This window comes from Lepidochelys olivacea (assembly GCF_965140295.1).
Source record: "Lepidochelys olivacea isolate rLepOli2 genome assembly, chromosome: 1".
Taxonomy (NCBI): domain Eukaryota; kingdom Metazoa; phylum Chordata; order Testudines; family Cheloniidae; genus Lepidochelys; species Lepidochelys olivacea.
The window spans coordinates 138,305,903-138,331,962 of record NC_140411.1 but is presented as its reverse complement, the minus strand read 5'-3'; the positions used below and the strand labels follow the sequence as shown (position 1 = coordinate 138,331,962).

The 26,060-nt window shown below is 38.7% G+C and overlaps 1 protein-coding gene across 2 annotated transcripts in view; it reads left to right on the top strand.

Moving 5' to 3' along the window:
* The window catches only part of FANCB (FA complementation group B), a 28,239-nt gene extending 6,992 nt beyond the window's left edge, over positions 1 to 21,247 (top strand). For both annotated transcript variants that reach the window (XM_084651445.1, XM_084651446.1), the window contains exons 2-9: positions 218 to 1,248; positions 2,443 to 2,595; positions 3,139 to 3,231; positions 9,821 to 9,949; positions 10,609 to 10,775; positions 13,672 to 14,123; positions 16,582 to 16,819; positions 20,482 to 21,247. In XM_084651445.1, coding sequence (XP_084507571.1) covers positions 325 to 1,248; positions 2,443 to 2,595; positions 3,139 to 3,231; positions 9,821 to 9,949; positions 10,609 to 10,775; positions 13,672 to 14,123; positions 16,582 to 16,819; positions 20,482 to 20,896 — 2,571 coding nt within the window. In that variant the 5' untranslated portion in view covers positions 218 to 324 and the 3' untranslated portion in view covers positions 20,897 to 21,247. The remainder of the gene's footprint in view (positions 1 to 217; positions 1,249 to 2,442; positions 2,596 to 3,138; positions 3,232 to 9,820; positions 9,950 to 10,608; positions 10,776 to 13,671; positions 14,124 to 16,581; positions 16,820 to 20,481) is intronic.
* The last annotated feature ends 4,813 nt before the right edge of the window (positions 21,248 to 26,060 follow it).

Here is a 26,060-nt window from a genome sequence, read left to right as displayed (position 1 = left end):
TAAAAATATTAGATCTCTACCACAAATTGTTACTGATTGTCTATATTTGATTTAAAAGTTTTTAAGTTTGATTCCAGTCCTGCATTGCTAACTGTGGCAAACATCACACTAACTTCAGAACTTTATAGTAGGGACCATATGATTGGCTTGTAACTGCAATCCTCATGAATTATATTCAATTAATCTGAAAAGCTTTTATTTCTTTTTACTTTTGTAGATTGAAAAAGATCAGTTGGATTACAAATTTCGTTCAACAGAAAAATTGTCCTAATGAAAAATGAAGAGACATCCAGAATTCATGTAGTGGAATAACCATAAAGGGAAATGCTATCAGATGAACAAGAAAAAATCTTACCTTACAATGGAGAAGTCCTCATTTTTCAGCTGTCAAAAGCAAAATGTGCGGCTGAAAAAACAAGAGGATTACATGTCAACAGAATGGCATACGACAGTGGCACTAAGCTGTTTGTTCAAAAATCCTCAGGACTGTTTAGCATGCATGGTGGGAGCTTGAATATTGAAATTGTTTGTTGCAGCTGTACAGCAGACTTCAGAACAGGAATTAATCTCCCCTGTATTTTGATGAGAGAGAAAAAAAATAATAGTGTTTTCAAATACTTTTTATTGTTGCTTCACAGCTCCAACAAATTTGAACAGTGCTTAAATTTTAAATTGGACTATGAATTGAAAGATGATATAAGGTTGCTTAATGGTCCAACAGTATTATGGAGACATGCTAAAAAACTAGTTTATATCTCTACCAAAACCTACACAGTGCTAAGTGCTTCTGTTCCATTTTCTTCCATTGAATGGGCGGATGAGATTGAGAATGAAGGCATTGTAGTATTAGGGACAAGAACTGCTTGTTTGCCACAAGAAAAAGATGGGCAAACACTTTCGAAATCAGATGGAGCCATCTGGGGCAGTGAGTTTGTTGTATATGCAATTGAAAATCACAAAATATTAACTGGCACCTGTTTTCTGCCTCATGCCTATAGCAGCGTGATATCTTGTGTGCATGTCCACAGGACTGCAATATCAAGAAGCCAATTCAGAACATCAGCTGCTGCCATCACCCACAAAAAACAGTTGATTTGGTTCCAAGATGGTCTTCCTAAAGATATCTGCCAGCTTCCATATGAGGAGCCCTGTTCAATACAAGTAGCGACAACAAGCAGAAATGGCATGCTGTATGTTGTGTCATTTGCTTCCGGAAATGTCTGTGCTGTGCAGAAAGATAGCTTTCAGGTATTATGGTCTTATATAGCTAGAAACAATGGAAGTTTTTAAGGGTTTTATTTCCTCTCCCCATCCACATTTGTAAGTCAGGTTCCCACAAGAGAGAGCTTAGTGTAAACCTCTGCTCCTCCTTATGTTGCTTCCATTAAAATGACCTACGTACAGTAGGGTACATCTTTCCTAGTATTGCTCTGTGATTTTTCTAAAAAAACCAGTAAATGATTCAGTTGCTTAATTAAAAAAAATGAGACTTGGCCAGTGTCTCTCTTCCTATTTCAAAAGTTGTTTAGAATAAAAATTGCCCTTATAATAAGTCTGTGTTATGAATGTTTTTACATAATCCATTTTAGAGAACTGAACTGAATAGATATTGACTCCAAATTTAAATTTGCTGCTTGGATTTTACTAACTTTCCCTAACATTTTAGCAACAAAGAAATGCAGCAAGTGAAGCCCATGGACATTTTTTGGCTTTAGTTTTGCTACATTCATGAGGCAGTGTGAATGATTAGTGTTTTGATATTCTGACGAAGCTGTGTTTAATTTTGCTTTATTTGGAAATTCGTAGTTTGCCTTCAAAGCACAAAATACGCTTTTTGTTCAGTTCTTCACATTTAATGAACCTAATTGACATAAACATTTAATTTGATATTTTTGTTTGTAATTTGAGCTTTGAGAGGGAATATGGCAGGCTCTAAATGCCTGAAGTTACCATCTCCTTAACTGCTCTGTGAATAAGCTAGCTTTCCATACATGGTGCAGAATTTAGCTCTACAACTATCTTAATATTGGTGGGAATCACATGACTAAATCACGGGTCTCAATAAATTCTGAAAATCCTTATTGTAAATTGTATTTAAGAATGAACACTCAAAAGCTGCAGTATTTGAAAGACGTTATTTGGAAAAGTGGACTTTTCTTTGAAGGAAGTTATATGCACTTTACAGATGGGGAAAATTGAGACACCGAAGATAACTAATTTTTCCAGGGTGATAGAGCTAGAAACAGAATTTGAGACTTTAGCTCACAGTACCGTGGTCCAACCCCTTGACTAAAGTACCTGCTTGTGCAAATATAGTAATTGCTCACTTATGTGCTTTTTTAAAAAGTGGATAATTGTAGGCAAACTGCAACAAAATTGAATCTCAAATACAGATGTCTTTGAAAAAGGTGTATACATTTTTAATATTGCATTTTACTGCAGGTTGCTTCCAGATGGCAAGAAGTGAAGTCTGTTCTGGTAGATGACTTTATTGGCACTGGGACTGAACAAATTTTATTACTTTTTAAGGACGAATCTAATACAGATAGTTTAAGTACATTCATTATAACAGATTTTGGAGAGGTCAGCTATGCAGTAAGTTCAGTTTACCTTTTCTTACCCATTCAATACATGCTAATGAAATTTCATTAACAGAAGCTCAAGATATGAATAGAAATATTTGTGCAAAGTAAAGCTGTACATATGCTATCAAATCCCCTTAAATTTGAATACAATGCCTTATGATTTTAATAGTGAGGTTATAACAAACAAGAATCAATTGAAATAACTGTCTGACTTGACGTGACAGTCAATAACAGAAGATCTTTGGGGAAATTAAAATAATGCTGGTGAAGAGGTTTCATGTTGATACTTATAGCAACACTTGCTACATTGTTTATTTTCTGATTAACCAAAGACACTTAAGAGCCTAGCACTTGTTAATTAACTTCTCATAAATTGGTGTTTGCAATATTTACCATTAACCTCTACTTTTATTTGGTAGATAAAAAAACTTTTTTGATTGCACATTATGATCCTTGTGGCTTTATAATTTCTCATAATAGGTTCTTCTATAATTGTATGTCAGTAAGCTGCATCTTGCTTTCAGCTGATAGACTAATGTTTTCTTTTCTTTAGAGCAACATCAATTGTACAGAGGATTTTCCTCCTACGGAAGAACTACAAGAGAATGGTTTTCTTACCATCCAAGCTCTCGAAGCAAGGTTACAGGTTTGCATTCTGTAGTGCTCTCTGTATTTCCTAATACGTAAATTGCTGAGTTTTTTTTTTTTTTTTTTTTTAAATTAGAAAGAAAGGAGCATAAACTCTGGCATGTCAAGGGTAAAAGTGTAATTAGGCAGGCCAAAAAAGAATTTGGAGAGTAAATAGCAAAACACACACACACCAACAACAAATGTAAGTGCATCAGAAGCAGCAACCTGCCAAACAATCAATTGGGTCACTAGACAATCAAGGTATTAATTGAGTACTCAAGGAAGACAAGACCATTGTGGAGAAGCTAAATGAATTTTTTACATCCATATTCACTGCAGAGGATGTGAAGGAGATTCCCATACTCGAGCCATTCTTTTTATGTGACAAACCTAAGGAACCATCCCAGACTAGAGGCAGTCAATAGAGGTGGTTTTGGAACAAACTGATAAATGGTAATAAGTCACCAGTATTAGATAGTATTCACCCAAAAATTCCAAAGGAACTCAACTATGAAATTGCAAAACTACTAAACTGTGGTATGTAATCAATTGCTTAACTCAGCCTCTGTCTCAGATGACTGGAGGATAACTAAAGTAATACCATTTTTTTAAAAAAGGGTTCCAGAGCCGATCCTGGCAATTACACACTGGCAAGCCTAACTTCAGTGCCAAGTAAATTAGTTGAAATTATAGTAAAGAATAGAATGATCAGACACATAGATGAACGCAATATGTTGGGGAAGAGTCAACATGTCTTTTGTAAACAGAAATCATGCCTTATCAATCTATTAGAATTCTTTGAGGGTGTCGTCAAGCCTGTGGACAAGAATGATCTGGTTGATATAGTGTACTTAGTCTTTCAGAAAGCCTTTCACAAGGTCCCTCACCAAAAGCTCGTAAGCAAAATAGGCAGTCATGGGATAAGAGGGAAGGTGCTCTTATGGATCAGTAACTGGTTAAAAGATAGGAAGCAAAGGGTAGGGATAAATGGTCAGTGCTCACAATGGAGAGAGATAAATAGTGAAGTCCCCCAAGAATCTGTATGTGGACTGTGCTATTTAACATATTCTAAATGAGCTGGAAAAAAGGGTGGACAGTGAGGTGGCAAAATTTTGCAGAAGATACAAAATTACTCGAGATAGTTAAGTCCAAAGCTGACTGTGAAGAGTTACAAAGGGATCGCACAAGACTGGGTGACAAAATTGCCAATGAAATTCAGTGTTGATAGTTGAAAACCATACAGATTGATAAGATCTAAATTAGTCTTTACCACTCACAGAAGAGATCTTGGAGTCATCGTGGATAGGTCTCTGAAATCATCTGCTCAATGTGCAGCAGCAATCAAAAAATCTAACAGTTTTAGGAACCACTAGGAAAGGAGTAGATATCATAACGCCACTTTATAGATCCAGGGTGTGCCCACATCTTGTATGCTGCATGCAGTTCTGCTCATCCCATCTCAAAAAAGATGTTTTAGAATTGGAAAAAGTACAGAGAAGGGCAACAAAAATGATTAGGGGTATGGCACAGTTTCTGTATGAGGAGAGATTAAAAAGATTAGGACCATTCAGTTTAGAAAAGAGATGACTAAGGGGGGATATGATATAGGTCTATAAAATCATGAATGCTGTGGAGAAAGTGAATAAGGAAGTGTTATTTACCCCTTCTCATAACACAAGAACTAGGGGTCACCCAATGGAATTAATAGACAGCAGATTTAAAACAAACAAAGGGAAGTACTTCCTCACACAACACCCAGTCAACATACCCATTGCCAAGGGATGTTGTAAAGGCCAAAAGTATAACTGGGCTCAAAAAAGAATGAGATAAGTTCATGTAGAGTAGGTTCATCAATGGCTATTAGCCAAGCTGGTCAAGGATGCAACCCCAAGCTCTGGGTATGCCAAAGTCTCTGACTGCAAGAAGTTGGGATTAGATGACCGGGGATGAATCGCTCAATAGTTGCCCTGTTTTGTTGATTCCCTCTGAAGCATTTGGCATTAGCCACTGTCAGAAGACAAGATACTGGGGTAGATGGACTGTTGGTCTGACCCCCGGTATGACCATTCTTATGTTATATATCTGATGTAGAACATAAGATAAATTTATGCCAAAAAAGCAGAAAATAATTTCTGCTGTTAATTGTATCATATAGTATGGCTCAGGGAGAAATAAATATTAAGTATTCTGTTTTTTGCATCAGTGGTGGTCCATATTTCATTACTCTGTTAGCCAAGTAATCTTCATAGTCTTTCCTCACATACCTTACTACAGTTTGGATGTGTGCACCTGAGAGCAGAATTTGAACCTACCAAATTGCAAATGTTCTTGCATCAGAAACAAAACCAGTAGTGTGGAAATATATAAAATTTCTATGCACTGGGGGAAAAAAATCAAATATTTTCGAGAATTAACTTGTTTCCAACTTAAATCCAGAAAATAAAGGGATTTGGGGGTAATGTTGAAACTATTCTATCAAAATACCTGAGACTATCACAATGGCCATTATATACACACTGTGTTTAAATACCAACTTAATATTTGAATGGTTACTCTTATTGCTTGAGATTCTCTTCTGGCAGGACAGTCGTAGACTCTCTAAACAGTGATGGTTTGCCTTGAGAGAAAGGAAGTAACAATAGTCTCTTGGGTTTTGCACATGCCTAGCAGTCAAGTGATTTGGGTCCTCATTCTGTTTTTCATTCTGACTTGGTCTGTGACTGTGGATGAGACACTTAACCTCTTGGTGGTATATTTTCACATGTCAGTAGCTGATTTGTGGGGGTAGGCTTGCAAAACAATTAAGCAAAAGTAAAATGCCTAAACAGAATTGACTAAGAAAAATAAAGCAAGCATGGGGGGTAATCTTTGCATTAGCCTCGAAAGTAGCCTGGACATTTGAAGCTTTATAGCTCAGTACCTTCCTGTCTGGCCACTGAAGTTTTATAGGTGCCTCCTTCCTGTCTCTCCCACTTTCTCGAAGGCAATAATTTTCTTTGCTTTGGGCCTTACGGACCCGTTGACTGTCTCCCATGTAAGATTCTATATACTGAAAACTTTCTTTTGAGTGCTTTTTGATCTTCATAGACCTGCAATCTAGATAGAGAACCCTGGGATTGTAAAATTTCCATCCTCCTGCTGATTATTATTTCATGTAACTTAATTGGCAACTTTATCTCTTACTCAAGTGTAGATTTCATTGACAATCATGAAATGCATCATTTTTGCCAGAAAAGTCCCAGGGCTTCATTTATGCTAGAGGGAAATGACCTATGTGAAACGCGCAAGACTAATTCCTATTCAAATAATTGCTCTCTACTTTCAAATTCTGTGCATCTTAATTTCTTAGATTAGTATTATTGGCCAGCTTTAGAAATCCTATTCTCAACTTAATGGCATTTCACTGTTTGGCTGTAACGTGGTAACTTTTGAATGCCACATTGATTAATACCAAAATTTCAGGGAATTTTTAGGCCTCAAGGGTCAGAACCCTATTACTTTTGGGGGGGGGCGGAAATCAGAAAACTCTAAGGGGGGAAATGGAGGACACCTGGAGCCCTTGGAATATGTTTAGCAGAGCCATAGCATCAAGCACCTCTGCAATTGTCTATAGATCAAATTACATTAAAAGCTTTATCTGGCATGTTAGGGATATGGGGGTGGGGAGCATGCCGGTTAGTAAAAATTCCAGTTAGTTATACTTACCAATAGAATACCAATTTTCAAATGATTAGAATACAATAAAATGAATAAAGTATAAAATAGTATACAGGTACTTACCAATCCAGTGGTATTACTGCACTGCAAAGTAGTTGGTTTCTTGAAGCACTTGGGTGAATACAGGTAGTTTTCTATACAGTAGGTTATCTTATGACACTACATATCACTATGGACAGTGCATGGCGTACATCTGAATCACTAAAATTACACTGAACACTATGGGCTTGGCTACACTTGCAAGTTAGCGCACTAAATCAGCCCTGGATGCCCCGACTCCTGAGATGTCCACACTGGCAAGACACGTAGAGCACCTGGACTCTGCAGCTGGAACGCTCCTGGTAATCCACCTCCACGAGAAGCATAGAGCTTGCTGCGCCCTGGCTCAAATGCCAGGATGTCAGTGTGGACGACATGTTGCATTATTGCACTGTGATTGACCGCCGGAAACGTCCCATAATCCCCTGAAGTCAAGTGGCCACTTTTGTCATTGTTTTGAACTCGGCTGCGGGCATGCGGATATCCCCTTTCAAAGCTCCGCTTCTGACAGCCAGCGTGCTTATCTGCTCTGGGACAAAGCAAACCATTACTGTGGAATGCTGCTGCTGTGAGTGTGTCTGAGAGAGAGAGGTGGGGGAGAGGGGAGTCTGCTGCTGTCTGAACTTACAAGACAGCATGCTGACACACTCTGCCCCCCAAAACACACACTCTCTCCCCCCACATACGCGCAACACACTCCCTGTCACACTCCACCCCCGCCCCCATTTGAAAAGCACGCTGCAGCCACTTGCACACTGGGATAGCTACCGCAATGCACTGCTCTTTGTGGCATTGCAGGAGCTGCTTATGTGCCCAGGCCAGTGCACTTGCAGCTGACAGTGTAAACACACAGCAGTGTTTTCCCTGCTGCGGTATCTGAAGGCTGGTTTAACTCCCAGCGCTCTACATCTGCAAGTGTAGCCAAGCTCTAAAACTATACTGAACATAATTTAATCTTTCTTTGATGATTCAGAAGGCTCTTCAGGATCTTGCAGTGTGTCAGGGTCATCATTATCAACATCAATTATCATTGTAGGAGATTGGGCTGAATTTGTAATGACCCTATGACACATCCTGGAAGCTGCTTTTTTGAATAAATCCCTGATATCAGCTTGCTTACTTGTCTTCTGCCTCTTTTGCATAAAATTAGAGTGCAGAATGTGCAATTGCATAACCTCCTGGGCAGTATACTCGTCCCAGTTACTAGACTGAAGATTTGTTTATTGGGAGATATCGGAAATGCCAGTTAATAGAGCTTTCTGGTTGATAAAGTGCCAGATAACACAGCTTTTACTGTAGTTGGTTGATAGCACCAATTAGTAACTTTCCATCAAGCATATCCCTATCTCACCTCTTCCCATTGTCCCAAAACAGTTTAACATGTTGATATCCTAAATGACATATCTCCCAGATAGAAAGAAGAGAAATAATGGTGGGTGAAAAGAGGTGCTAACAGAGACTTTGGCAAGAGGGAAAAATGCGGGGTGGACTCTGGTATGGAGTGGAAGGGGAAAATGGAGGGAGACTGGGGAATGCAGATGAACACAGCACGTAGAATGGGGGAGTCAGAGAGAGTCTTTGGGGGAATGAGAAATGGACACCTGGAGCCCTGGGCATGAGGATGGTGAAGGGTTTGCAGTGAGTTCCTGAAATAGAAACAAATGTGAGGGTTCTAAATGGGGAGCTTAGGAGCAAGAGCGGGGCAGTGTGCATGAAGTTCATGCTGCAGAAACAACTAAAGGAATGAATCCCAACTTTTATATCTTTCAACCTTTCCCTTTTGAAAAGATAGCTTTGTGTCCTGAATCTTTTCTAAAATTCTCTTGATGCTCTTCTAGAAAGTAGGACAGAGGTGGAGACACAGCAAAGAGTTTACTAAACAAATACTTGAATACTGCTGCTTTGTCATGAAGCAGAACACATTCCAGACTTCTGCACCAAGATTTCTGGAGAAAAAGCATAGAAGATGCAAATTAGGGTTCAATAATTTATCATGCTTACAGTTTAAATTAGATTACCAGAGGGTTACTCACTTTATTGCTTCTTCAAGGTGAGCTCATTGCACACACCATGCATTCCTCCATTGACTCTCCAACCTCTGTGTGCTCCATGACCCTTCATTCATCCTCCATACCATTCTTATTCATTTTATTCCTGGCCGGGAGATAAGTGCATTCAGGGTGTCATCAAACTCTAATGGGACGATGGGCAGAGCTGAGATTATGCCAGTAGGCTGAATGGCTGCCATCAAATGGTTTTTGTTTGTTTGGTTTTGGTTTTTTTGGGCCTATAGACAATTAAAGAGGTGATTGAAGTAGCTAAGTCTACTAACTAGATGCAAAGGGCTTGATGGGTCCTTTGCTTCCCCTCCCACCCCCCCTTCTGGTTTTCATCAAAATAATAGATGTATGCCAATTTCTGCCTAGAACATTCCAGGCAATTTTGAGATTGATCAGATGGGGCATTCAGAAGTTAAGTGTAAGGTCTTTGTTTGGCCAATAATCCCAACCAACGTAGGCAAAAAGAACTTTCTATTTAGATAGGAAAAGTAAAGCAGGAAGAGATGACTAAATATTTGTGTGGATCTATGATTTCTTTGAGGATCCAGAAGACTATCTTAAAGCCAAGATTTTTTTTTTTAAGTGTCTAAAGTTAAGCACCCAAGTTTGTTTTGTCAGCAAGTGGCCTGATTTTCAAAATATGAATTTCAGTGCCTAACTTCAGGCACCCTGAAGTTAAAATTTTGACTTAAATGTCTAGAGTGGAGTATAAAGCTGAAAGGCCCTAAGGCACTTCCATTCATACTTTGGTGACTTAAGTCTAATCACCATCCTTTTTATACCCCACAGGCTGGTTGCAGTTCTGTTCGGGAACTTCAACAACATTTACGGCTCAAGGAGAAGGTTCTTTTTGAATCTTGCTGCGCATTAATAGATCTTGTCCAAGAGCGAGAGCATATCCTACCAACTGCAGAAGAGGTAAAATGATTGTGAGGTCATGGTTTCTATATTTTTTGTCAAAATGAAATATGATCTATTTTAACTGGAGATGGATATATAGTAGGAAACTGACTTTTCAGTTGTGGGTTGAAAAGGCGACACACTTAAGGAAACTGACTCTTAGTATATTTCCCTAGATGTGTGGCATATTCAATTAACCTACATTGGAGCATCTGTATTTTAGGGCATCTCAAGACTCACCTTTGTCAATGTCTAGCTAATTAATAGTTTTAGGAACCAAAAGCTATAAAGATACTAAGATGCAATCATGCAAGACAACTTTGGATCACATACCCAACTGGCTTGAACAGGGTTATGTGGCAGTACAGCGTTGTTGTAATATATAATCAGTTTCACAATGGAAGGATGAATTTTGAGTTTCTTAATGCATATGAGGAGTTCATTGCAAAGCACAGTTAGATAAACACATCTTACATTTATTGTAGAGGATAGAATTAGTTTCTATAGATTTCCATTCATACTTCAAGTGTAACACATTCCAGGTAAATTTCTGTTTTGTCCTCATGATCAGCTGAATACTTTTTGGTAATCAGTAAAGTAAAAACACTTAAGTACTTCAGTAAAAGAATTATACTATATGCACTTCAGTTATTTAAACAGATATATTTTTCTGTAAGGAAGGTCTTGTTTCACTCTGGGATGATGAAGAAGATTTTCTGTATCCTCTTGATAAAAAGATGACATTGACATCTGAGGTCCCAGAACACCTCATAGAGAAATTATGGCAACGTGTGGTGGATGACAGTTTGGTAATTGGAGTAAAAATAACAGAATCACCTAACTTGTAAGTAAATACATTCTAATAACTTAGTCTATAAGTTGGATCCTGCAGTTACAAAGTTGAAGGTGACTACAAAGTTAAAAATTTGACTTGTAACTTTTGGCTCTGTGCTTTAGAAATCTATATTTTATGTTATAAACCAGGGGTGGCCAAACTTACTTACCCTCCGGGCCGCATATGACAAAATTTCAGAAAATCAAGATCCAGGTCACGCCTGCTGGGGCTCAGGGCTTCAGCCCGGTGGCGTGGGAGGGGCTCAGAACTTCAGCCATACAGGAGGTGCCTGCCGGGGCTCAGGGTTCAGCCCTGCGGGGAGGGTGATCTCAGGGGTTCAGCTGTGCAGGAGACATTTGCCCAGGCTCAGGAATTCAGCCCCAATCCTGCTGAAGCTCCGAGCCCTGGCAAGCATGCCCCGTGGGGCTGAAGCCTTGAGACCCCCTCCCCATTGGGCAGAAGCCAAAGGTGATACATTGGGGGGGGGACATGTACCTGTCCCCTGATTTTTGCTTGAGTTTGCTGGCCCCGCTCAGTCACATGGTGCCACCAGACCCACTCCGTGCACTGCAGTTGCTGGAGCTGTCAAGCTGGGAACTATAGACATAAGGAGAGGCAGTGGCAAATAGCTGGGAGCTGCAGGGAGAGCCACTGCTTTTGCTGCTGCCTCTCCCTGCAGAGCTAACATCTTGAAGCTGCAGGGAGGGGCCACTGAGGGTAAGCGGGGAGACGTGTCTGGGAGGTGTGACTCAAGCTGTTGGGAGGAGCACGGGACGAACCTTTAAATTGTGCCCCCCTGCCCCCAGCGGGCACCAGTTGTCTCTGGCAGAACCTCTAGTCCCACCACCCTGCTGCAAGGCAGAAGCCCTGAGTTCCCCGCAGTCTGGTAGATGGAGAATGGGAGCGGGGGAGGGGACGTGGGGGGCTCCACAAGACACACTTTAACTGTAAAAGAGCCATGGTTTAGCAACCCCTGTTATAAACTTAAAGAAATTTTAAACTACATAGGAAGCAAGAAAACTGAACGTAATACACTACCTATGTGCAATGTGGCTACATCAGTGCTAAAAGTTCCTTAACTTTTGCATTTCTGGGTTTATTTTTCACTGTATCCTTTCTGCTGCCTTAGCATAATTCCTTCAATAAATCTAAAAATGTTTGTTTCTGTTTCCATTCTTGGCAAGAGTCCATGTCATTTTAAGAGAAAAGTACCATAGAAAACATCGCAGACTTTCTGTTGATCATAACATTTGTAACATCTGGCCACATGATGTGCATCCAGCTACTCTAGTGTTAGTCTTCTGAATTGAATTTTGTTACAGTTTGGTGTTCGATGTGAAGCCAAATAAAAATTTGGCAATCCCACATGATTTAAATCAAGTGTAAATAAATTTGTAGCATTTCCTGTATGTATAAAAAATTAAATAAAACTAACTTTCTTTAAAATGACTTGTTTGTTCTGTTATATATCTTGATTTTCATAGTTAGTTGAACATTTTCCATCCCTAGAGAGTGTTCACTAATTCACTTATGTCCTAGAAAAATATAATTAGCAAGTATTTAATTTGAAAAGTGCGTTTAAACTTGACACAGGAACATATTGCTTGTTAGAGGCAGAGCTCTCACCTTTTGACCTATGTATATTCCTATAAGCAAAGTAGTAGATGTTGGAAAAGTTAGTCTTTTGGAGGGTGCCACTGAAAATCTGTCCAATGACTGTGAGTGAACTGACCTGCTAAGCCTTTTAGACACTGTGCCTGAGCTATACATGTGGTCTCTCTCAACTGCCAGATTGCTATAGTTTTATAAAAAAAAACTTGACTTCATCTTCATTTCTAAGAGCCACTGGGGGAAAAGGTTGTCTTCGCTTTTAAGTTTTAATTTTTAGCTCTGAAGGTAGTAATTTTGTATTTAACATAGTAATTGTTTTTAATGGGACCATGGAATATTTAACTAGCAATGCCTGTGCCTAAAAACGTTTCCCCTTCCTTTTGAGCGAAATTGCAATGTTGTATTGTAGCATAAGATGTTACTTCACTACAAAGAAAACTGTGAAACATGAGTCTTTTAAACCTGACTCATAACTTGAAGCTTAGTTGACTGACAAAATGAAATTAACAAAAACATTGTTTCAAGTCCTTTTAGGGCACTTGTGAGAGAACAGTACATAGTAATATTAAAGTGAATAGAGCATTTCACAAATTTCACACAGCACTGTATTGTATCTGTTAAGTTAAATAGTGTAATAATTTAGAATCTTACTTTGAAATTCAAATGCTATTTGAACAAAACTCCATAGAGGTTTCTAAAATTAAGTCTGAAGTAGCAGAAGGGCCCTATCCTTCACTTGAAGAATTAACATCACATTTCAAACAGATTTTTAAAGATGGCAGGAATGTTGCTGTTCTGTATTTTAGGTATCCTTGTACTGCATTATAAGTAAATATACCTTTTTAAAACAAAATTTAAAAATAAACTTTAATCGTTTATCTACACAAACTTGTGACTGGGATTTTCAGTGACATCTAAGGGAATTAAGCACATAGATCCTATTAACTTCCAATGGGAATTGGACACCTAGCAGGTAGGCTTCTCTGAAAATCCCAGCCTGTGTTTTCGAAACCTCACACCATGCATACTGACTAGGGTAAAGTATATATTAAAATATACTTTCAAAGTGCTTACCTGACACCTTTGCACTATCATATGAATTAGTCTGAAAATATGTTAAAGATTTTTTGATCAATTCATCTGTTCTTTGGTAATGCGGCTGACAGCATAAAATCTTGAATCTCCAAGACGTTAAAGCACTAAATGTCAGTACACCTCTTTGCAAATCTTTGATTATATTTGTCTGACTGTAAAATGTGAACTTGAAGTACAGTAATCTTTATGGGTTTTACAGGTCACTGCATGATGTCAGCTTATCCCTGGTAATGGATCATGACTTCACTTCAGTTTCTCCAGTTATTGAGTGTCAGAGTAAAATAGTTAAACTGAATAAGACTTTCTCAGCAATGTCTATCTCCTCATGCCAAATGGAACCACAGCCAAAAAGGATAAAATTAGACTTCCATAGCAAGAATGATCTGAAAAAAGAGTACCTTGGAAGACCTTCTAAAATTCCGTCAGATGGGGCAAAGACATTTGTTGCTGTTACCCGCCTTTCACCACTGCTGGCATTCCGTGATATATGTTGTATGATACTGCTGCATGCTAAGACGAGAAAATATCAAAATGGCAACCTGCCAGAAAGCAAAAAGCTGACTTTACTATGTGGGAAAATTTCATTATGTTTGGAAGATATTTCAAGTGGAAAATATTCAGTAAACTTGCTAAGAAATAATAATCATACAGGTAAATATGTTATGCATTGATTTGTTCACATTAGTCAGAAGAGCTGGTTAATTTAATTTCCTCATCTTTGTTTTAAGCCATAATCTCATTTTTTCATATTGTAATTATTTTTACCAAAATATGTATAATTTCATTACAAAGTAATGGTCTGTCATGAATTAGAAACTGACTGAGACAGAAAACATTAGGAAAAATGTGTTCTCAATGTGGAAAAATTTTAAGTAAGTTGCTCCCAGGTTCTGTACTTAGGTTTAGTGCTTAAATATATTCATTGATCTTAAAAAGGGGGAGAGCAGTGCACAATTTGGAGGTAACATAAAATGTAGATTCTTTATTTAAAAAAGACGAACTTCAGAAGGACCTAATAAAACTTAAGTCAATTGGCATTGTGATGGCGCATGATGAATGGAAGGTAATGCATCCTGGAAAGAATAATTTGAACTTCATATAACTAGAGCTGGTTGAGGGATTTCTGATTTGAGAAATTTTGACACTTTGAAATTTGGTTGCGTTCCATATTGGAACACAACCAATTTTTTCAAAACTTCTTGTGTCCTGAAAATTCTGAAAAAATGTCATTTCAGAAATGCTGACACATGGTATTTCCAAAATAAAATATGCTCTCCTGTCCAACTGCTGACCTGTGAAATGGAGATTGTTGTCATTTTCACTCAGCAGCTGCCTGGGCTCCCAGACCTGCTCATGGTGTACAGTGCTGGGGCAGCCCTGCCATGGAAAGTGCCCCAAAGCTGCAAACCCTGGGAGCTCATTCCAGGCTCTCAGCTCCATGGCGGAGAATGTTGGAAGTCCTGAGAGCCCTGGCTTCAGCCAAGATTCTCCAGTCTGCCAGCTTCCCTTCCATGGTGCCAGGAGCAAAGCCTCAATTAATCCCTCCACAGCAGGGAGCCTGGATACCCTGAGAGTCCCCAGGGCTTTCCGGGTACCAGCAGGAATCCTGGGAACCCTGACAGTGGGGCTGCTCTGGAGCCACGGACCCTGGAATCCTGGGATTCATGACCTGTATGGCACAGCTCCCCAGCAGCTGACCAGGTGAGCAGACAGGGAACCAGGCAACTGTCTGTGATTTGGCCAAATGCTCATCAAAAGTTTGTTGAACCTGACTCACTTTCACAAGAAACTTCAGGTTTGGCAAACCAGTGTATACAGTTTTGTCTGCAATTTTCTTACCAGCTCTGCATAAACTTTGCTGGGATCAAAATAACTATAATCCTCTTTTCTGTTTAATGCACATTGGTGATCAAAAAGCAAACAATGTGTAGGATATCCATTTTATATATAATGGTGTTATCCCATTATAAATCAATGGCCTTCTCCCTGAATACTGAATTCAGTTCTGGTCATCTTCTTGCAAAAAAAGATGTAGCAGAAATAGAAGATGCCCACAGACAAGTAACATCTCTAGAGGCATGGAAAAACTTCTACATGTGTAGAAATTGAAAAGGCAGAGATTTTTTTCATTTAGAGAAATTAAATAAGGGGAAGGGATAGGATAGAGGTATACAAAGAGAGAATGATATAGAGAAGGTAAATTGGGAGTTCCAGTTTATTCTTGTTTAATAGAGAAACAAGGGACACCAAATTTAAAACTCATTCTTCAAGAGAAACTGACAAGCAAGCTTATTTGGCAAATCTTAGAGCTTGATCTGAGGAGGAAAGGGGGAGAAAAATGTCTTTAAAGATACAGTCTCTACTGTTTATCTCCTCTAAGTATGACATATTAAATTTTCATATAAACAATTATATAATAATAATTTTCCTGGGATAACTAGCTAAACATTTTGAGATTACCTCATACCGATGACAAAATGCAGCCATACATAAACCCTTTTCATTTAAAAAAAAAATTCTCATTTGGTCTGATTTTAGAATGAGACCTCCCTCTCTCAATCAGCTGCAGGGAATCTGAAATGCTCTGTCATCTCTGTGGGCAAAGCCAGGGAAGAGGAGACTATTTTGGAGATACTGTATCAATGGCCAAGGTCCACCAATCATACTAATATCACAGTAGGCTATTGATAATTCTCTTGGCAAACCAATGTTTTTCCCTACAACTCTCTAATATCCAGGAGGCCCTTTGTCAGCTGACCTAGATGCTTGCTAAGAACCCAGTAAGAAGGTGGTGGGAAGGGAATTCCCTGGGAAGGGCTGGATGCTTTGGTAGACTTGTGAGGTGAAACAGAATCCAAGGGTGACAGTTGTGATGTAAGATCAAGCAAGAGGGACATACCAATGCTAGGTAAGCAAGGTAGATATCATCTGTGACTATGGAAACATTGAAACTTCCCAGTTCCAGCTTCCTTGAAATAGCAGTAAAAAGGAGGTACTGAAATTAAGGATGAAATCTGAAAGAAAAACACATTTTGATCAGTATTTGTTAACTAGTAAAATATTTAAATACTTAGATTTAATACCCTTTCATATTTTTTTTCTCTTACAGGCACCATGGAAGATATATTTGCTATTCTTGCAGTCTCTCTCAAATTCTCCTTTCAGATAGTCTCATCTGACTGCACACTGACTCCGGTGAACATGTGGCTACTATCACAAATGGAGTGTATGCCAATCAAAGAATGCCCTGAAAATATGTTTTGTCATAAATTGAGAAGTCTGCATGGCACTGTCTTTAACTGGAATCTAAAAACTCCATTTGAAGGAACTTTAACATTGTTTTGCAGGTAATGGTAATTAGAAAGCTTAGGGAATACCAAGTTCTATGTGATGGGTTCCCCCTGAAGTGCCACCTGGAGCCCCACTGAGCCCCCTGATCCACCAGCCAGGGCTCCCTCTCACACTGTACTGCTGTGACAAACTTCAAAGCCCTCCAGCCTGCACTTTCACCAGCATTCATACAGGTAGCTGCAGTTATATGCGGGCTCTCTAACCACCAGATTCCCAGCCTGGGACTCCAAAGTAGTACTGTGCTGCCCTGGTCAAATCTGGCCAGTATATGGGTTTAATACCCGGTCCACCTCTCCCTCAGTGTGACGAGAACAATGCACACTTGTGGTAGCCAAGCGAGAGATTTTTTTCCCCAAGTGCTCCAGTCGGAGCTCACTGATTTTAGATGAAAACAAAACAAGTTACTAAATTACAAAAAATAGATTTTAAGTGATTTATAAGGGATAGGAAACAGATCAAAGCAGATTACCTAGCAAAGAAACAAAAAATGCAAACTAAGCTTAATATACTAGATAGGCTATGAATTAGCAGATTCTCACCCTAAAAGAATGATACAAGCAGGCTGCAGATTCTTAAGGGGTAACTGCACTTGCTTCACAGCTTGGAATCTCCTGGTATTTCATTCACAGGCTAGAAATTGCTTTAGCCTGGGTCCAGCACTTCCCCCAGTTCAGTCTTTGATCCTCGGATGTTTCCAGGAGTAGTCTTTTGTGGGGAGTGAAGAAAACCAGATGATTTCACTCCCTGCCTTATATAGCTTTTGCATATGGTGGGAACCCTTTGTTCCAAAGTTTGGTTCCCAACCCAGTCTGTGGAAAGATACTGACATCCCAAGACTGGTCACATGTCCTTGTAGTGTCATAGCAGGCATCACTCATAGGCTGAGTAATGTTCTCAAGACGGCTCACCAGGTGGGAGATAAGCTTCTCCTAAGGCCTTTTGTTTTCCCTAATGGCTCATTGCTCTGAATACACCCTTCCCAACCAGCTATCTAGACTGAAAGCATCTTGTCTAATGGGCGTTACCCTGGTGTAGTTACGTTTGAAATACAGATACCTAGTATTTATAACTTCAGATACAAAAGTGATACATGAATACAGACAGTGATACATATGATTTTAAGAAATCATATTCAGCAAATCATAACTTTTCCAATGTCACCTCACATGGCTTATTTTGCATAAAATACATCAGAATTATGCTATGATCAGATAATATTACTATGAAGAATATGGGGTGCAGTGTCACATCCTCCATAACTTGAGTTTGAGGCAGCATATTATTTTTTCATTATAATTATTTTGCCATAGTGTAATAAGTATAGCAGTGACAGCCATTTAGGACTGTTTTTAAATTACCATCCTATGCCTATTAGTAGATCTGATTGAATTGCCTTTTGCAATCATTTGTGCTCTGCACAGACACTTGGGCATAAAATCAAAGTATATACAGGACTAATGCTATTTAATATGTCAAAATACACAGTTCCATGAATTTGCAATAATGTATGTTCAGCAACTTTAAGGGTTGTCTTTGCTTACTACCCTTGGAAAATAATGCTTGTCTCTGAGTCAGATTTCTGGCTATATTCCCTTGGCACTAAGAATTGGAATCTCACTACTAACCACAGATCTTCAGTAAATGAATGAAGCTTAGCAGTTTGCAAGCTTTCCTGTGAAGCTTCTTATATGCAAACTTCATGAGGCAGTTTGGAGAGTGCAAATATCTGCAACTCTCGTGAGTTCCCTACTTTTTTCAGTTTATGGCCATTCCGTTTGAATTGCAAGATTATGTCAATTTAGGAAAATCCTGAATTTCTCTAAAAGGTAATATAACTTTTATTTAAATAAAACTAAATTTGCCCTTTAACACTGTGATTAAAAATAAGAAATCTACAAATGGTGATCTGATCATTAACCATTTTTTCACTTAACATCTCATAGTGAATTTTAATTCAATATTCTGTATGCAGTGCTGATTAATTCCTGTCCTCAAAATCTAATAAATGATAGTATAAATCTTTGTCTGAATAGTCACGATTGCACCTTCATTATTTTTTTCAGTGTGGATCAGCTGAACTAGCATGTATCCACGTTTAGATCTTACCTGTTTCAGAAATGGGTAGGCCACAGAACTTCTTCCATCAGGCCAAGTACTATGTTAATAATAGCAATATTATTTGGCTTGGTAGCCTACGCAGTATGCTAAATACTTCTCAAACATGAAATATGGTACATTCCCTACCCTGAACAATTCAGTCTAAAAGACAGAGTAAAGAGAAGGTATTACTGGTGTGCCTTTATAGTAGGCTCAGTTTTTACTCAAAGTAGGGATTAGCCTCATTGTTTCATATGAAGAATACAGTGTATCATCACCAAATTTAAAGGACATTATTTGAGTAAAGATTGAATCATCTGAGGAACTCTGAATAAATCTGCTAATGAAAACTGATTCAATATCAGTCTTTTTAAGAAACTGTGTGTCTTACCATTGTTTTCATCCCTTTTGCTAATAAACCACTGGCTAGTTATCTTTCAAACTTCCCGTGTAATTAATTCATTGAAAACTAGTGCCAAATATACATTTTGAGGAATTCAGGTTATATCGCTAATCAAAGTTATTAACTTCAGTGTATCTAAGTTTTGCCCTTATACTTATAATTAACTCTCATTCTAATAGTTGTCATTTCATATAATTTGAGACTGAAGCCACAGGCCATCTTTGGAGAAGATGGACACTATTTCACTAAAGCCTTATCGTGAAAATAAAGCTTTCTCCATCTTCCCTTGTCTTCAAATGGACTGAAATCAGAATGCCTTGAAGAAAAATGGCAGGCCCTATAGTCTGTGGTTTAAAAAAATGTACAGGAAACTGAAGACAGCCTAGGCTGTAAACTCCAGTTCAGTCAGGGATAGTATCCAATATACTGAGTGCTTTCAAGTCTCTGGTTAAGCTCTTTGGCTTCAAAGACTCCTCTCTTCTGAGGATCTGGGGCTGGCCCAGCACAGCAGATGTAGCGTTTGACAGGCCATTCTGTCTTCCCTGAGTCTCCCATGGCCCATAATACTACAGCCGCATGCCATAATGGAAGTTATGGGAAAAGCATCCCTGCCCACTGCTATACCCTCCTTCTCTTGTATTGAAAAACCCCATGAAATCATAAACTAAAAACACTTTTCTAAAGGAATTAAGGCTGGTTAAGTGCAACATAGCCATTCCCTCTGTAAACCCTTAAAAACAAGAAAATGCCAAGTTATGGGACAACTCTTTACTATACTTTAATGTTCACACAACACATTGTAACTTCCTTCTGGCTCAGCATGTAAGGAAACACACTAACTCAACACATTAATCTCCTTCACCCCCTTAATTACAGTCCAATACTTGTCCCAGAAACAGATGCCACACAGCACTCTTAACTGTGAGTATATATCTCAGCGCTGATGTTGCGCAAGTCTACTTAGTATTAATTCTTTGGCTATACAGTAGTTGGCATAAAGAGAAGATTTTGCTTGCCATTCTACCTGCAGGAAATAGAACTTAAAAGATTTATACAATAAGATGTATAGGTAATTTCCCCAGTCAGTTTAAAGTAGCTTCATTGTACAGTTCCACTAACAAATTTTGAAAGAATTGTATCCTTTGTTTCATTTTACAGAAATCAAACTGTCTTGTTCCAGTGCCTTCATAGCCTCATTGGAGTTCTCCCACCAACCTGCAAAGTAAAACCACTGAGGTTAGAAAGCAAGGACATCCTTACTGACCAGTTTGCACGAGCTTTGGAAAAGGAAATGGTCACCCTTCGGAGTTCTTTCTCCTCTGCAGTAAGTGAAGTTGAAAACAACTTGAGCTGTGAGGCAGGCAAGGAAATGAGCAGGGTTACAGTGTCGTCTTTGTCTGACAAAAAGGAAGCAGTGCGACAGTTCAGAGAGAAGCTTCAAAACGAACAGAAGCAACGTGCATTGGGTATGAACCGAACAGTAAGCGGTGCCCTTTACAGACAAATTACTTGGAAAATTGCTGAGGCTCAGTTGTGTTCTGATATGATTGCGTGGAGACTGAACGTTTCCTAATGATTCCTCTCTACATTTATTTTGAATACAGTTTTATTTAAATGACTCTCTAAAGCATTATTTATATTTTGTTTTTACTTTCTGTATGTAACTCCTTTTTAGAAGATGGAGAATAAAACTTTTTTCTACCAGTGTTCTCACTACTGTTTGATACATATATTTTCATTTTTTGAAAGTACTTAGAATTAACATAACTTTTCACTTTGTAAATCATAAATTGCTGTAAATAAATACCTGTATTTTGGCTGATGAAGCATAGCCAGTTTGACACTAAGTGAACATTAAAGATGGACCTCTAGGACAGCTAGACAGCAAGTACTTTTACAGTTTTAAATAAAGCCTGTAAGAAGATGCCTGTTGTAGACATTGACAATACTTAGATTTGTATTGATTTAAAACTGAATCTTAAGGTTGGCATTTACAAGAATCTAAAGGAGTTAAGTACCCAATTTCCATTGAATTTCAATAGGGCTTGGGCATCTAATTCCCTTAAACTTGTAAAATAAATTGTATACATTTCCTCTTCGGAGAAGTGAATCAAAAGTGGTATCCGTAATTTCAGGTGACCACACTCTACTAAAATAAGCCATCTCAATTTGAGTCTCCTTAAATGGATGCAATCTGGTGAGGAATTGGTATCATAGAATCATAGACTATCAGGAAGTCTATGGGACCTCAGGAAGGGACCTCAGGAGGTCATGTAGTCCAACTCCCTACTCAAAGCAGGACCAATCCCCAACTAAATCATCCCAGCCAGGGCTTTGTCAAGCCTGACCTTAAAAACTTCTAAGGAAGGAGATTCCACCACCTCCCTAGGTAACGCATTCCAGTGTTTCACCACCCTCCTAGTGAAAAAGTTTTTCCTAATATCCAACCTAAACCTCCCCCACTGCAACTTGAGACCATTATTCCTTGTTCTGTCATCAGCTACCACTGAGAGCAGTCTATATCCATCCTCTTTGGAACCCCCTTTCAGGTAGTTGAAAGCAGCTATCAAATCCCCCCTCATTCTTCTCGTCCGCAGACTAAACAATCCCAGTTCCCTCAGCCTCTCCTCATAAGTCATGTGTTCCAGTCCCCTAATCATTTTTGTTGTCCTCCGCTGGACTCTTTCCAATTTTTCCACATCCTTCTTGTAGTGTGGGGGCCAAAACTGGACACAGTACTCCAGATGAGGCCTCACCAGTGTCGAATAGAGGGGAATGATCACGTCCCTCGATCTGCTGGTAATGCCCCTAATTATACATCCCAAAATGCCACTGGCCTTCTTGGCAACAAGGGCACACTGTTGACTCATATCCAGCTTCTTGTCCACTGTAACCCCTAGGTCCTTTTCTGCAGAAGTGCTGCTTAGCCATTCGGTCCCTAGTCTGTAGCGGTGCATTGGGTTCTTCCGTCCTAAGTGCAGGACTCTGCACTTGTCCTTGTTGAACCTCAGCAGCTTTCTTTTGGCCCAATCCTCTAATTTGTTTAGGTCCCTCTATATCCTATACCTACCTTCCAGCGTATCTACCACTCCTCCCAGTTTAGTGTCATCTGCAAACTTGCTGAGGGTGCAATCCACACCATCCTCCAGATCATTTATGAAGATTTTGAACAAAACCGGCCCAAGGACTGACCTTTGGGGCACTCCACTTGATACCGGCTGCCAACTAGACAGTTGGAGCCATTGATCACTACCCATTGAGCCCGATAATCTAGCCAACTTTCTATCCACCTTATAGTCCATTCATCTAGCCCATACTTCTTTAACTTGCTGGCAAGAATACTGTAGGAGACTGTGTCAAAAGCTTTGCTAAAGTCAAGGTCGCTCTGTTCCATTTCCTTAAGGTAGGAGATGTACTTCTACATTTATAATATTGGCTCCCAGATATTACTGGGGTGATATATTTGAGATGCAAAAAGTAAGGAACATCACAACCAAATCTAGAGCACATTTGAACATTAGTGGCTGACTATAAATGCAAAATTAGGTTTTTATCAAATAAAAAAGCTGATATGGGAAAACTAATCAGATTACAGAACGTGTCAAACAAACTTGCCGGGTTTTGGTTACATTAATAGGGAAAAGGAAACAAGAAATCAGACTGTCAACTGAGGCAAAATGCAATTATGATACTAAGTATTTGTTAGATTTTACTTATAGAGTGAATCTAAGTTGTCTGGGCTAAAGCTTATTCTTTATAAGGAAGGACTGTGGAACTACAGTAATGGATACACAGCATGCATGCTCTCACAGTATTTAGATTGTAAGCACCTTCAGGAGGGAATCTTGTCTTGTCTGTCTAAAGTGAATGGTATAAGAAATAACCAAAACTATACCGGTATGCCCGATATTTAACACTTACCTATAAAATAAGATTCCAGGATTGTCACCTGTCTGCATGTCACTCTGAAGCCTAGAATGTCTGAATCAGCACAAAGTGATGGAAACAGCTACAAGCTGAACTTTTTGTTCAGGATATGACCAGGTTGAATCATCACGGGGTTTTGTGGTCTGTTGCTGTTGAATTTTAAGTTCGCAGCCATTTTGACTTTACAAATTATGCTTGTGTGACAGAAGGCATGTATCTATGCCATGCCAAGAAACCTAGACTATTGTGCTATCAGAGGTAACTCCTCTAATCACCCAACATTGCTCTTCAGACAGTTAGCGTGCAACAATTTCATTGGTTGCACGAGGGAGACTCTACAGATGGCCCAACAGTCCATACCTGTGACAGCATGGGTTTTCCGCTACTAGTATATAATACATTATTTAACAGTTTAAACCAGGGTAAAATTTCTTTGAAAAGATGATGTTGGTGTATGTTGTCCATAACCTGCCTGATGGGAACTTCTGGGTATTCTTTGGCACGTTTAAGTTCTCGTGCTGTGGCTATATAACTAAATGGAGGATCTATATTTAATATAGAAAGCCTTGGTAAAGGCATTGATTTTAAAGTTCTTGCGATGAATTGCATGCTCAGATTCAGCCTGCCTATCCACAATTTGGGTATGGCAGGTTTTTGTTCACGTATGATGCTCTGAACTGAGTACACTAGGGCCAAAGCTGATGTTCATAGAACTGGGACAGTTGATCCCCATCTTGTTCCCTCTAACTTCTGGATAATGTTGATGCTATCTTTACTATCTGGTTTCTAAAATGAGTGATTTAGTAACTGGACCAGAAAGGTGCTAAGGTTTCTACTTCATGTTTATAATAAGAAAAAGATCAGGAGGAGTCCATGCCATCTTAAATTTCAGGAGGCTGACTGTGTCAATGAAGATGAGTCAGGATGAAAACTAACTTCCACTCTCACTACAGTCTCTACAGTGCAGACCTGGCAGGCGCTTATCTGCATATTCCAGACAAATCCTGTCACTGATTACAATTTCCAAATAAGTTGTTATTAATACAATTGCCCTTTGGTAGGAGATGTACTTCTACATTTATAATATGTATATATTATAATACAATATCTGTTGTCCACTACAGAGTGTTTGTGAAGATCTTGATAGTGGTGATAACCAGATGAAGAATCTACAGTCTCCTCTAAATGCATTCTAAGATGACCTATTCATCAGGGCACGTGATGCTCTGACCACTAGATCAGGCCTGGGAAACAGGAACTCAGGAGTTCCGATGCCTGTGGCTTACTGCATGATTCTGGGCAAATCACCTAACCTATTTCCTCATCAGTAAGATGGGAATGAAACCTATCAATTTGATAGCAATGTGAGGATTAATGTTTGTACAGTATTTTGAAGATGCAAAGCCCTGTAAGTGCTCAGTAGAAATTACTTATGCTGAGTTTAAAAAAAGAAAGAAAATCCTCTTAGCGGTACAAAAAAAATTATGCATGAATCTTTCCAGAAGCCAGACAGCACAGTTTTCTGAATGGATAAGTCTAATAATGTAAATTTATATAAACAGTTCAGATTAAATAAATTTCCCAAGGGCCAGGTTTTGCCATCCTTACTCTCAGTTGCATATATCCTTACTGAGTAAATAATAATATTGCAACTGGGGTAACGGTGGAGTAAAATGTTATTCAACATAAGAGTGGAAGACTGTACCCCATAATGAGCTATCTGTATCATTCTGAGTGGTAAATGTTAGTGCCTTCCACCCACCGCTACCCTAATTCTTTATCCAGGCTTGTAATTTTTCTCCATTAAATTAATTTCCTTTATTACTGAAACTCAATATCTTAGATGATATGTTGTCATTTGTTTCAGCAAAATAAATGTAAGTTTATTTGTATTAAGATAGTGCCTGGGGACCAAGACTTCATTGTGCGAGGGTGTGTACAAGCACAAAAGGAGGACAGTCTGTGTAGAAAAATGCCTAAAAGCATCTAAGGAAGAAAAACAGCTTGCAATTGGCTTATAATTTACATACTAATTGCATGTGGGTACTAATACATACCTAAATAGAGAAAAATCCTGTTTTATGCCAATAATGGGGGTTTTCCATTTCACATAATTTTTTTTTGGACTTGAAATGTTGTATAGCTTGTTTTTATAAATAAGAAAATCTTCATGCACTTTTAGTAACGATATAGTGATTAATATTTATTTGAAATTTTCAACAGATGTTTTACCCCCCAAATTGTAGTAAAACATTATTTTCTCCAGCTATTTTGTGGGTCAGCTATCTCTTGAGTTTTGAGTTTGCTTTATATTTATCTCTAGCTTATGTGGATACTAGAACCTTGACTCTAATCACTAAAAATCCATAAGAACAATAAGGTTAAAGATTAGGAAAGAAAAATATTATGTTAATTAGCTGTATCAAGATTACTTTAGAAATCACTTACCAGTCTGAACAGACCTGTGGCTTCTGCGCACTCTCTGCTGGTCAATATCTGTCATCATCCCTAACTTCATATCCATGAGGTGTTTAAAAAAATGAACAGTCTAGACATCGCAAGTCAGTTTTGCAGAAGTTAGTTTTCTTTGATGCTGTTCATTAGGATGGCTAACTCCCTATTCAGTAAAAATATCTGCCAAAATAAATCTGCTGGACATTTACACCCCAACACTTCGGCACCGTAGGAGATCATTTGATTTCATTGATGTAATTATTGGATTTTGAATTTGGCCAGAGCACCAGAGTTAACTTTTTTCACCTAAAGTACACAGACTCTTAAATGACCACGATTGTACTGGACATTAGTTG